Source organism: Zeus faber (assembly GCF_960531495.2).
Source record: "Zeus faber genome assembly, chromosome: 13".
In the NCBI taxonomy this organism is placed as follows: Eukaryota; Metazoa; Chordata; class Actinopteri; order Zeiformes; family Zeidae; genus Zeus; species Zeus faber.
The window spans coordinates 3759456-3773891 of record NC_137198.1 but is presented as its reverse complement, the minus strand read 5'-3'; the positions used below and the strand labels follow the sequence as shown (position 1 = coordinate 3773891).

General features: G+C 47.4%; 1 protein-coding gene across 2 annotated transcripts; it reads left to right on the top strand.

The window, feature by feature from the left end:
* The first annotated feature begins 440 nt into the window (after nt 1–440).
* Nucleotides 441–5782, top strand: LOC307239434 (amino acid transporter heavy chain SLC3A2-like). Of its 2 annotated transcripts, none has more exons than XM_080012805.1 (8): nt 441–884; nt 989–1173; nt 2773–2946; nt 3105–3199; nt 3381–3526; nt 3950–4259; nt 4368–4439; nt 4733–5782. In XM_080012805.1, the coding sequence occupies exons 1-8, from the start codon at nt 577–579 to the stop codon at nt 5069–5071; spliced, it is 1629 nt and encodes a 542-aa protein (XP_079868931.1). In that variant the 5' UTR covers nt 441–576; the 3' UTR covers nt 5072–5782. The 2 variants fall into 2 exon arrangements, with proteins under 2 accessions (XP_079868931.1, XP_079868930.1); XM_080012804.1 differs by having other exon boundaries at nt 4730–5782.
* Nucleotides 5783–14436: the final 8654 nt, after the last annotated feature.

Genomic DNA, 14436 nt, shown 5'->3' with positions numbered 1-14436 from the left:
GTTTCACGACGGGTCTCAGAGGCGTATGAAGCCGTACGGTTCAGAATAAACGCGAAGATAAAAAGAAATACACAATTCAATGTAAGAATAGGAAGCAAAAAAGTGTTACTGCAGAGTTCACTCCTTTTTATTTTGGCTTCGGACCCTGCGCGACAGAATTGGTGTTTTTCCTGCATATTGAGCTGGGAAGCGCAGCGACGCACATTGAACAGAGATCAATGTGGATCAATGTGGATCAATGTGGATCAATGTGGATCAGTTTCCAGCGCCACGCTGTGTCTGTGGCTCGAGCGCTGTTTGGCTGGAAAGTGTTGCTGATCTGGCAACCCTGAAAACAAGCCCCCACCCCCACCCTCATCCCCATCCTCCACCCTGCATCACCCACTCAGGCAGACAGCATCCTCGCCCAGACAGACAGCATCCCCGCCCAGACAGACAGCATCCCCGCCCAGACAGACAGCATCCTCGCCCAGACAGACAGCATCCCCGCCCAGACAGACAGCATCCCCGCCCAGACAGACAGCATCCTCGCCCAGACAGACAGCATCCTCGCACGGACAGACCGTGCAGGGCACCATGAGCCGGGATGAGGAGGCAGCAGGTGCGGGGCTGAAGGACGCGGAGATGGAGGAGAAGGAGCAGGTGGAGGTCCCCCTGCGGGAGGACCGGGAGGAGCGGAAAGAGGAGCGGAAAGAGGAGGAGGGGGAGGACAAGGAGGACCAAGAGGAGCAGGAGAAGCGGCCCATCAGCACTCCGGATGCGGCCAACGGGGACGCGGCGGCGGAGAAGAACGGATCCGTGAAGCTGAAGATCTTGGAGGAACCGGAAGGAAAATTCACCGGTTTATCTAAAGAAGAACTGCTGAGGGTGGCGGGAACCCCGGGGTGAGACGGTCTGCCTGCCCGTCTGCTTGTCCGTCTCTCTGTATATATTTAAATATTCATGTATATTTCGTTATATATTCTATCTATCTACTCCACTCCACCAGGTGGGTCCGGACCCGCTGGTCCCTGCTGGCCCTCTTCTGGCTGGGCTGGGTGGGGATGCTGGCCGGGGCGGTGCTCATCGTGCTGCAGGCTCCGCGCTGCAGGGACCTGCCTGCGCTGAACTGGTGGAACGAGGGGGCGCTCTACCAGGTCGGGGACGTCAGGGCCTTCTGCGATAACCTGCAAGGTATGAACCGCGTGTCGAACCGAAGGCCCGGGGCCCGCATCCGTCCGCAAGACAATCTGAATCCAGCCCACTACATGCTCATGACGCATCTGCAAGTGGAGTTCAAATGTTCAGCCTGCAAAGCCTCGTTAATCATCAACAACTGCTGCAATAACTCTGTCCTGTGGACGAGCTGTGGGACGAGCAGAGCACAGCTTTATATGACACACAACCACCACCAATCACCACCAACCCCCTCTTTGGAGAACCATCTCACCATGTTTTGGTCTTTAAACAACTGATCATCATCACTACTCAAAGAGGGAGAATCACCACGGGCGAGACAAATAAACATAGAAACAAACAACATGTACAATGAAAAATATAAACATAGAAACAAACATGTACTTGGAAAAACAAACATAGAAACAAACATGTACAATGAAAAAACAAACATAGAAACAAACAACATGTACATGGAAAAACAAACATAGAAACAAACAACAACATGTACATGGAAAAACATTAACATAGAAACAGACAGATCAGACATCTATCGATAAAATAAGAGTAAATTAAAAAGTGGAACAGCAACTGGTCACGTGACCTCTTCCTGTCATAGTTATGGCAGTAAATGAAGGAGGAAAGCAGAGGAATACAACCAGCAGGGTGCTGGTGGGTGTGTACGAGGCAGGTGCTGGTGGAGTTTGTGTGTGTGTGTGTGTGTGTGTGTGTGTGTGTGTGTGTGTGTGTGTGTGTGTGTGTGTGTGTCCACCCATGAGTGCACAGGATCGGTCGCAATTAGTTCTGGTGTATGAGGTCAGAACGATATTGTCGCGCCTGCGAGCAGCGGAAAAGGCCTCGCAGCCACCCCACGACCGCAAGAACACTCCGAGCACAAAGCACTGCAGCCACAAAAGACCCCCCAAAACACAGAGAAGCTGAGACCCTGTAGAGCAGCACCCGCGCACGACCTCGAGGTGCACAAACCAGTACAAACCAGTCATCTCAGCTGTATTTGGATTTGTATGAAAAAAAAAACCACATTATGCAATAAGACAAGATGAGTTTCAGTTCCACTCTGTTCACACTGAACCGAGTTTTTGTTGCAACCTGGACGTGGTGACAGCTTCTGTTTCACTTCCTGTCTGCTCAGGGGTTGGAGGTGGAAGCAGAACAGAAACATGTGACTGGAGTTCAGTAGAAACCAACAGATCTGTGCCATCGAACGATATAATGTGTTCTATTAAATCAATACTTTTGAATATAACAAAACACATAACATAAGATATATAATATATTGTCATTTGTCTTCAGGAAGATATTACGAGATAATTCTATCATTCTTATATATTTTGGTTATGACACTAGATGATTTATTTTTATTTATTTTGATATGTTGTTTTCCTTTTTACAATTATATGAAAAGCGGAACATTTGGAATATACCGGGTATGTTCAACACAATGCTTTATTGTGCAATTATATTAATTCAAAGTTTTCATATTTCATATTTGAACATATACAGATGAATAACATAATTACATATTAATATTATTCATTTCAAATACATCCCTGTGTGGTCAGTGTGAAAACTGACGCTGGGTGCCGCCCCCTGCAGGACTGGAGCAGAAAGTGGAGCTCATCGCCAAGCTTAAGGTGAAAGCTCTGGTTCTGGGTCCCATTCATGTGGCGCCCAGAGACGATCTCAGCGGCCTGAGGTTTGAGGAGGTCGCCGCCAGCAAAGGGAACCTGGAGCAGTTCAAGAAGGTTCTGGAGGCAGCGCACAAGAAGGGTGAGGGGGACGTCCTGCTTAGGTTGTTCTAATGTCCTGCTCAGATCCTGCTCAGGTCCTGCTCAGGTCCTGCAGAGAGAAAAAACAAGTAAATAAGTTGTTTTCAATAGGTGTTTTGAGGGATGCATTGTGGGTAACGTGTTGTGTGTGTTGTGCAGATTTGTTTGTGGTTCTGGATTTGACCCCTAACTACCAGGGAACTGAACCCTGGTTCTCCAACGGGAGTGTCACCAATGTCGCCGAGCGGCTGAAGGTGAGAACATACATCATATTATATATATGAATTAAATATACACAAATATATGTGACTATGAATAAATATATAAATATATATATACACAAATATATATGACTATGAATGTATATATATATATGAATATGAATAAATCTATATGCATACATCTATATGAACAACAGTTGCTCTAACTCCCCAGTCGGCGCTGGTGTTCTGGCTGAATGAAGGCCTGGATGGGGTCCAGCTCTCCGGGGTGGAGCGCGTGGTGAGCCTGGTCCCGTCGCTCTGGTCCGACATCCAAGCCATCGTGCAGAACGGGACAAGGACGGCGCGCGGGGACAGGAAGTCAGTACCGACCAAATACAGTCAGAGATCTGACAACCGGATCTGGACCACTGTCAGCCGTCCGGTGTAGAAATAATAAACGTAGTATATCTCCGTATGTTTAGAAACTTGTAATAATCAGGCTCCAGGTAAAAAAATTTAATAAGTTTAGTTCTTTATTGGAGGTGCTTACCGTTGTGTTGACGACTGTGGAAATAAAGCCAAAAAACACATTTCTATTACTGATTATGTATCATTCTAATGTTGAAATATGGATTATAATTATATCGTATCAATATCACTCTATGACATGATAAGAATTTGGCAACCATTTTGTCAGTTTTGACAACCAAGAACTGATGCATAGTTGCCTTGGCAACCACGTTGTGGTATTGATGTAATGAATGGAATGAACCAGCTAAAAAACCTTCCTCTGGTTCTCAGGGCTCTGATCGGCGTCACGTCCAGATCCTCAGCTCAGGGCGTCGCCGCCCTGCTGGACTCCAGCGGCGTGGACCTGCTGCTGTCCGGCGCCCTGCGCTCCGGGGACGCCACAGAGCGCGCTCAGACCGTCCAGACCCTGTATGCGGCCCATAACCAGAGCCGGCTGGCCTGGAGCCTGGGGGGGCGGAGCCGGGGCCACCTGGCCTCGCTGGGGGGCGGGGACCTGATCCGCCTCCACCAGGTGCTGCTCTTCACGCTGCCCGGGACACCGGTGTTCAACTACGGAGATGAGATCGGACTGGTGGACGAGGTAATGGTGGTAGATGGATGGATGGATGGATGGATGGATGGATGGATGGATGGATACTGTAGATAGATCGATGGATCAAGTGTTTATCTCTTGTTGTTTGTGTTGAAGGACACAGATTTTCCCAGAATGCTTTGGGACTCAGAGGAACCAGATGAACCAGAACTCAACTCAACTCTGAAGGTGAATTATTTAATGAGCAAATCTTAATGTTTCTCATGTTTTTACTACTGTATTACTACAATAGTATTAGTATTACTAGCAGGACTAACTGGTATTAGTAATACTACTGTAGTACAAGTATTAGTTCTTTCTATGAATTAATAAATACATTCATGGTGCATATTTCATTATTAATAAAACAGTCAGTTTCCAAGTTGGCTGGTTGCCATGGTAACCACTTCTAAAAGTCCATTTTGGGACATGTGGAGCTATTTGGGGCTGTTTCTCACCCCTTGGCCCTGTGTCCCCAGAAGGGCCGGGCGGAGCGGAGGACCCGGCTCCAGGTGTTCCGGGCCCTAGGGGCCCTGCGGCAGAGGGAGCGCTCGCTGCTCTTCGGGGACTTCCTGCTGCTCTACAACTCGTCGTCCTCGCTGGTCTTCCTGCGCTCCTGGGACCAGAGCGAGCGCTACCTGGCGGCTTTCAACTGGGACGCTCTGCCCGCCGCTCTGCCGCTGCGACACGCCCTGCTGCCCCCGGTGGCCACGCTGGTCCTGGACACCGACGACAGCCCGGCCGGAGGCTCCGTCCGACTGGAGGAGCTGCAGGTGGGACCGGGACAGGGACTGCTGCTGCGCTTCCCCTACACCCCCTGACTCGGGTGACCGCTCCATCCCTCTCTCTTGCTCTCCCTCCCTCCCTCCCTTCTTCTCTCTCCCTCCATCCGTGACTTAGTGAGTTTTTCTGTCTGTTAAACTTGCATCTCAGTATTTTAATTGTAAAACAGATTCCACACCGTTTGATGTCTGAATGTGGGACAATGTGACGTAGTTTAAATCGTTTTATGTTGCGCTAGCGATAAGCATCCAGCCCCGCCCATTTCAAAATAAAAGTCTCTCCCCTCCCTCCCTACCCTAACCCTCCTGAGCTGAAGAGAAAACAAATGCTGTGTTGACATTTTAGATGTGTCGTGTCCCTTTATCGTACGTGGTAGTTAAAGGTGTCGTGTGTGGAATTTAGTGGCATCTAGTGGTGAGTTGCAGGTCCAACCAACTGAATACCCCCCATGGCGGTGCAACATGGCGGCCTCCGTGGAAGAGACGGTGGCTGTAAAACCCACGAAAAACGTGAAAGTCCCTCTAGAGCCAGTGTTTGGTTTGTCCGTTCTGGGCTACTGTAGGGACATGGCGGTGCAACATGGCGGCCTCGGTGAAGCGTACCCGCTCCCTATGTAGATATAAAGGGATCATTCTAAGGAAACAGAAACACAACCATCCTTATTTTCATGGGATTATACACTAATTAAAACATACCTATCAGTATTATACTCCATTTTTGCCAAATCCATTCCATAAACCATACACACTGCACCTTTAAAGTATTTCTGATTTTGATTGGAAAACATAATAAAAATTGGTATTTCATGTTCTACAAGCCACTCATGTCTTCTTCTTTCTGGTTGGTGTTCTGGTTTAGAGGAAACGACATCTGTGCTATACGGTAAAAAACAGTGTGTAAGGAGCCATTATGTTTTAATCACTGTTTATAATAAAAGTAAATAAATAATAATAATAAATATAATAATAAATAAAGCTGCAAGCAGCAATACACAGGGTCCAGTTTCATCATGTTAGCTACGTATTACAGTTTTCCAGGTTCTGTGAAACGCAGTACTAGTTTAAATTTTCTGAGTTTACAGTGACGGCCGCATCGTTTTTTTCACTTGTCGTTTCATAACTTTTCTCAAGGTCTTTCTTTAGATGTTTTCTTTAACACGAGCGTGACTTGCCTATCGCGATGGATGTTCTCTCCACTCCTTCTTTATTGACCGGCGGTGCGACCTGGTCAGGTCACACTGAGGAAAGCCTGTCGTGGAGGGTCGCTCCCAGTCCGCCGTGGCCACTGCAAGGTCGAGCGGAGGGACGCTGGTTTTTTAACGTAGATTTAATGTTTGGACATAAATTGATTATAGATAAAGACATGTTTACTTTAAATGAAGTACCTTATTTTTCATGGGTTGGACCAATCACATTGGACGTACTTCACTGAATGTTCCTCTCGTGTGTCAAGAACGGTGTTTTAACAATTGCACTCGTTCCTGGGTCGTGCAGCGCGGACACAAAGGAAAGAGACGGTTCCTCCAAAGGTTCTTAGAACTTCCTGCTGTGGAAACGCCTTCTGTGACCGATGATAGTTTTGGGTTTTTTTGTAAAACGCAGCATGACTTACAGTTTTCCGAGTTTCCTTTAAACGCAGCATCAGCTCGGGTTGTCCGTCTACGTGGGTTGTCTGCGAACGCTGTACAGTCACAGCGCTGGAGGGGACTGAGTTCCGAGAGGCTATAACTTTGGTTGATGATGTCACAAAGTGCCCCGCTCCTGAAATGAGTGAAATAATGCCAATGTTCAACAGTTTTTCACTCATTTCTGCTCCAAATGTAGATAGATATTGATCAAACTCGAACAACAAGATGTCTGAACATGTCTGTGCATACTGCGGTTGTCGTGTTCTACACACTTTTAACACGATAAACTAAGATTAAGAATAATAAAATCCAAGCAAAAACAATACAGTAGTATGGGGTAAATAAAATAACCATGACAAAGTGTTCGTTGTGTAATCTGCGGCTGATTGTCCAAAGTTATAAATCTCGAACCACTAGGGGGCGGTACAGGCAAGGGATGCAGGGACACATCCATCGTGGTTCCAGACAGTTTCACTGCCCAGAAGAAATTAAAAGTCATATCTGGTGAAAGTGAAGGTTCACTTTGTTCCGCCTCAAAACTCTTTTCACCTTTTTTTAAATTTTCCCCATGATGAGAAGCTGAGCTGTTTGCTCAGCTGCAGCATCTCTGCACAGGATGCTGCAGTAACCCCCTTCAGCCTCCAGGGGCAGCATCAGAACGTGAAGAAGACAGAGGAAACTAAAATATGATTTAGAAATGAACATTCTCACAAATACAAATATGTAAATTAGAAAGAAAACAGTTCTAAAAGGAATCAAAGTCTTAGTTTGATTTCCATTTAAAAATAACATGCAGCCGTCTGAGCGAACCATTTGAACCCAGCAGGGGAACGTTCCCTCAATTAAAGATGGCCCCCGGAATGAGACCTGAGCCCCCGTCGCCCCGTAACCACCACGGGGCCACAGACCCCACATCAGGGCAATGGGGCGGCTCAGGAGGTGCAGCGTGGCGTCTGGTGATCGGAGGGTCGCTGGTTCAAGCCCCAGCTCCTCCTTGTCCTTGAGCCATGCACTGAATCCCCAACTGCTCCCGATGAATAAAATTGGTGCCTTGCATGACTGGTCATCTGTCCCTGAATTTCCCCAGGGATTAATAAAGTCCCAGACCAGACTAGACTCAACTGCTCTTCAATAATATTTCTGTGAAGAAGAAAGATGAGATTCTTCTGGGGAAGGGGGTAAGCCACCAGATACTCCTTTCTAGGAAGTGAGGACTTATTTGAAACGACTGGTAGAGGACCCTGTCCAGAGAGATTCCAACCCCCCTCACCAGGGGCTGAGGCCATGGAGTCCAAACAGACGCCATAGCAGGACTCCATGGAGGCAACCCAAGCACCCCCTGCTGGACACCAGCGGTGAGGCAGGCAGTCCAGGTGAAAAAGGAGTCCTGGCTTAGTTAGCATACGAGACTCCCTGGCAGACAGGAACCAGCGGGAAGTTTGGAGAGGCCAGGGAGAAGGACCAGGCTTGCCCAAAGGCCAGCCTGGTCCAGTTCCTCTGACGCTGAGTGAACATAACGCTGCCTCAGTGTCTCTGGAGGAAATGGGATTAATGAGGCAGGAAGTGTTCCACTGGGCTGATCAGATCACCCATATGTATCACTACTGATGGGGCATGACTACGGCTAAACGTCCTGTCGTTCTTATACAATGTTTCAACCAGAAGTTGAGTTAAAGCGAAGAACTGGATAAAGTCTGGATCCTGCTTCTCCGTCTGCACCTGGTGGAGGTGCACAGTGTCGTTGGGAGACGTCAGGTGGAGCTTTAAACGTGTATGTACGTGTCCACTACGGGGCAGTGTCACTTTTAGTCTGTCAGTCTGAATGTGTCCCACAATGCACCAGGCCTGATTGGTCCCACAATGCAGCAGTCTAAATGAGTCCCACAATGCACCTGCCACACAATACAAACCAATTACTCACAACAAAACAAACTACAAGCTTCCAGAAGACAGGGCGTGGCTGCAGGAAGGAAGAGAAGGAGGAGAGAAAGCCCTAATGGAACAGACTGAGAGCTCCAAGGACCAGACACAGTGCATAAATAACCACAAACCCACAAACACACACACACACACACACACACACACACAGCGTGAGACCATTTGTGAGCATCATCTTACAGGAAGCTGTAAATCGAAGCGCCGCACCCTGCAGGAGCCTTTTAACCAGCAGATACCTGCTGCTCAGCTCTCTTCACACTGAGAATGAAACATCAGTGTGTGATGTGTGAGAACTGTCCTCTGGGAGGTCAGAGGTTAAACTTCAGGGTCGGAAGGGATTAGGGGGCTGCAGGTTGAACACCCGTCTGTCTGGTGATGAAGATAAATCAGTGTCCACTGGACAGACAAACTCCTGCTGCTGGGACAAGGTTTCCTACAAAGGCCAACTTACTGAACCATTGTCAACAGAGGAGACAACCAGGAAGTGACCTCCCTGGGCCTTCCCGTTTGGACAACACAGACATCCCAGCATGCACCTGGAAGTACATCTCTGTTTGTACGCAGTCGATCAGAATGAAGCAGTTATTTAGAATGTGCAGCCACGTTTGTAGACCCAAACATGATAAATAGTTCTCCAAAGAGGGGGGTTGGTGGTGGTTCTCCATAACCAAAAACTGTGCTCTTCTCATCCTACAGGTCGTCCACAGGACAGTGTTCAGCAGAGGCAGCAGTTCTTTATAATTTAAGAATGAATAAAGAGTTGCATTGCAGGTTGAGAACTTGAACTCCACTTGCAGACTAATTCTGTCCTGAATGCAATGGAACAAATACCCTGTGTTGTATGTCCAGCATGCTGACAACACAGGGTTAAAAAAAATAGAATGTGCAGCCACGAAGAACAAATGGAACTGAATCACAACACCTTCACTCAACAAGGAAGATGATTAAACTGACCCAAGACTTCCAGCCTCCACCTCAGCTCCATCACCTCAATTCAGATTCATTCATCTCCACCTCTCAACCTGAAGTCATGTGAAAAACCTAAAAACATGAATGTTTTTAGGTTTTATTTCCACGTTGTTGCTCAGAGGTTGAACCCTGAAGAGAGAAGTGCTACCTCAGAATTACACTCTGAGGGAATATTTATACACTAAGGGAGGAGTATTTATACACAGGGGGTGCAATATTTCTACTCTGAGGTCGGAGTGTTTATACCCTAAGGGAGGAGCATTTATACACTGAGGTAGGAGTATTTATACACTGAGGTAAGCCTATTTATACTCTGAGGGAGGAGTATTTATACTCTGAGAGGCTAAATACTCTGAGTATTAAAAGAGGGAGAGCTGTCTGTGACACTGTGTAGCAAATCAGCCGCACTACTGGCGAACACACCGTCACCGGCTATAAACATGGCTGCATGTCTGCAGGCACATTCTCTTTTGCCGACCAAGGCCATAGAATTCCTAGAGTGACCACGCCCAGTGTTGACCTTTATTCCTAGAACTGAGGTTAACCGATGTAACCATTCCTTCTATTTCATATCGATCAACACGCCACTGTATGGGTCAACAGCATAGCAAATTAAGTCAAGAGGGGGGTGTAGTGCAGCATTCAAGCTCATGATGGACATTGCAGTTCAAAAACAAATTTTATAGAAAAATTCTTTAAATAATCCCAAAATCTTAATTCCTTCAAAGCATAGGAAAGAACAAACAAGCCACACCAAAGGGTTGTGTGGTACCAACCCGTTAAGCGTGCTCCACTGCCCCAAGGACAGAGGAGGCCACAGATGATAATGCCATGACATTTCACTGCATATGCGTATGACCGTATGTATATGTATGTGACAAATAATCTCTTGAACTTGAACTTGAAAATTTAGGTGCTTAATCCTGGCAAAGGTTAGGGATGAAGCCCAGTGAGCTGCTGTACAAATATCATCCAGCGAAGCACCACGAAATAAAGCCCATGAGTCAGCCATAACCCTGGTGGAGTGGGCCACCACACTGGTGGGAGAGGGCTTAGCTGAACAGCTGTTGAAATCCACCAATCTGCCACAGACAGGCAATCTGGGGTCAGAGGAAGTAGCCGCAGCCTGTCCTCGTGTGGGCTCACCTTCTGATTTGCGAACCAATGCCTCAATGGCCATATGTGACGCAACCCCAACGGTACAACCTGGGCAGCTGCAGCCATCAGGCCGAGCAGCCTCCAGCCGCACTTTACAGCAATGCATCTCCACAGTGAACTGGGATAAGCTCTCTCTCAAAGCATAGATCCTCTCTGGAATCAGAGAGGCTCGCATCAGGACTGAATTCACTACCAAGCTGATATAAGTCACTGTTCTCGAAAGGGTAAGGTAACTATTCTCTTGGTTCAGAGTTAGGCCCAGTCCCCTCAGGTGGGCCAACACCGTCCTCTTATTGCTACCGGCCTGTTGCTCCATAGGGGCACAAATTAGCCAGTGGCCGAGGTAATTTGCAATGCGAATACCCTGGCGAGGGAGTGGAATGAGTGCTGCATCCATACAATGTGAAAGTACGCTGGTTTACGGACCCTGGAAAGGTCGTTGACCAGAATAGGCTGGGCCAACCAAAGAGGCACCACACGCAATGCGCCTCCCAGCAATACTGCGCACAGTGGGCCCTGCTGGAACCTGTTGCATTAGTGCATTAGTTCCCTTGCCCTGTTAGACGGCATGCCTGGACCAAAGATGCCACTTTTGCAACACGTCAACCAGTCGAACCATCTCTGCAGCTTCTTCTCCTTCTTCTTGCAGCCCTCCTGTAATCTGTAATGCCCCGACGCTGGACATGTACAAGACAACCCTCAAGACCCACCTTTTCACCTGGCCTTTCCCCATTAGTTAGTTTAACTTCGTTTAGCTATCCCTTTGTTTTGTTTGTTCTTGCACCTCTCTCCCTTAATCTGTTTCCCTTCGACCTTGGGTTTTTTGAAAGGCGCTCTATAAATTTAAATTATTATTATTATTATTATTATTATTATTATTATTATTATTATTATTATTATTATTTTAACCTGGCCGCCTTCCTTTGGAGGTTTTCCGGGCATGTCCAACTGGTAGGAGACCACGGGGTAGACCCAGAACACACTGGAGGGATTACATATCCCAGCTGGCCTGGGAACGCCTCGGGGTCCCGCAGGAGGAACTGTAAAAGGTTGCCGAGGGCCTGGAGCTCCTTGCTCAACCTGCTGCCACCGCAACCCGGCCCCGGATAAGCGGAGGAAAATGGATGGATAGATGCATTATTTTCCCATGGGGTAGTAGAGGACAGATGCTGCAGCAGCCCCTCCAGATAGACCACTAACAGGGAATTGGTACAAGCCAGCCTGGATGACAATGCAGATACCTGATAGGCTTTACGCAACTAGTTATCAGTTGCACGCCAGTGCCTATTCGGGTGGCTCACATCACGACCAGCACAAGAAGTAGCCCCTGCTAGCATTGCAACCTGAGGGACAGTTGCAATAGACTAGTCCCTAGATTGCCGCATCAGCGAGATTGACCAGCTGAGTCCTGGGGAGATTGGAGGCATGAGGTGACTTCTAGGATGTCTGTAATTCAGTCATGAAGTCAGGAAGCACCGGCAACCTGACAGGCCGGCGAATCTGCAAGCCCCGATCGATCACTGAAGGCACCGAGGCTGGAGGAGGCAGGTGAGCTTGAATGGCCCTCAAAGTCTGTGTGAGGGCAGCAAATCTGTCCAAGTTGTCTGAAGCTGCAATGGACAGCTCGTCGGGGTGACTAAGAAGACATCTCGCTACAGGCTCCCAAGTGTCTTGGGGCACAGGGGACGCTGCTGGGCTGCTTCAAGCCCAGCTAAGGTCTCCTACATCGACTGCATTTGCATATGCAGCTGCTGCAGGTCAACCTCCTCGTATCTGCGCTTCCTGGCACGCTTCCCTCTCAGAGGTCTTTTAAGCGCTTGAGTCCTCGCCCCCAGGACCGCACTCTGTCAGAGTCGGGCCTTGGCCAGGCGAGATGTCACCAGAGCCATCCTGTAACATCTCCATAAATTCAACACCATGGATTTAAACAATGTACTGCAGGAATACAAGAGGTTGGAGTAGCCTGAGGTAGCATTCGCAGAGGCTCATGTCAGATTCAATTTCCTTTATATATATATATATATATATATATATATATATATATATATATATATATATATATATATATATATATATGTATCTATATAATATGGATACAACAATTTATTATTATTATTATTATTATTAGTAGTAGTATTATATTTAAGTATATATAATTATTATATAATTATTATAATTATTAATATTTTTTATATTTTTATATCTCTAAAGAGATTTATAAAAAACAATAGTATCTTATATAGTATCTTATATCCCCCTTATATCCCCCTCAGCTCTGTGGGCGGAGCTACCAAGAAGAAGTAGTGAGTAAACCGCTGTGAGGATGTAAACAAAGGAGTAAACAGCACGGTGTCCGTTTTAGTTTAAGTCACGATAGTCTCTGTCTCACTGGAATACAAACCGATCTCAAGGAAACTAAAATAGAATGCAGCGCGGACACACAGCCATGTTTAGAGCTGGTGACGGTGTGTCCGCCGGTAGAGCAGCTGATCTGCTATCGTCTCCTAGACACCTCCCCCTCTCAGAGAGGCTGATCCATATGAAAAAGAACAAAGACGTCTGGATGTTCTGTGGACTTCAGGATGGAGGGATGATGGAGGAGTGACTTCAGGATGGAGAGATGATGGAGGAGTAACTTTAGGATGGAGGGATGATTCCTGTATTTAACCTGTTTCTGTTCACTGTCCTTACCGCTCTGTGGTGTTCTCTGCCCTGGACACTGATTCCCTGCCTGACTCCCCTGGACTCAAGTTCCCTGCCTGACTCCCCTGGACTCAAGTTCCCTGCCTGACTCCCCTGGACTCAAGTTCCCTGCCTGACTCCCCTGGACTCTGATTCTTTGCCTGACTCCCCTGGATGCTAGTTCCCTGCCGTTAAGTTTGCCCTCTGACTGTTCTCCCGGTTTTGCCCCCTGCCTATATGCAATAAACCTTTGATCCTGCATTTGGGTTCACCAGACTGTATCCTGACAGGATACCCGTCAGTTCTCTCAACCTGGCTACTGGTGTCTACAGTAGATGACCCAGCCTTATGATACCGGCCCCACGCAGGCTGGACCTCAGGCTAGGTGATGACAAGCTCAAAGCCTCTATCCAGGGATTGAAGAGCAGGGGTTCCTCAAAAAGCCACATCCCTGCAGTTGGATCGGGTTCCTGCTGGGAATTGAAGCTTTCCCAGGAATGCAACAGAGACTGTTAAAATGGTGGAAGAATCTTGTGGCTGTATAAGGAAGAAGTGTTTGTCGTAGTCAAGTTGACCGGCCCTCCTTAACAGCAGCTTGGCTGTGTCTGACCAGCTCAGTCCATGACAGTAAAATAGTTTCTGTGCTGCCTGAATCCTGAAAATTGTCACTCTGGCCGAGATAGCCCCTGTCCTCCTTCCTGCAACGGTAGATAGAGTGCAGGCGCCTTAATCCAGTGTTGTACAGACCAGAAAATAATCTACAATAGTCTTTTGCAATTGTTCTATTAGGCCCCTTGGTGGAGATAAGACATTAAGTCTGTACCAAATGGTCGAGGCAACTAAGTTGTTAGCAAACAGAACTCTCCCCCTATATGACAAGTGGGGTAGCAACAGTTCCCATGAAGACAATTGGGCAGACACCTATTCCACTATCCCCTCCAACTAAATTTTTTGTATTCCTAATTGCCTAAGAAGATTCCCAAGACGTTCATCCCCTTCTTTCTCCACCTAAGCCCAGCAGGCATGCTA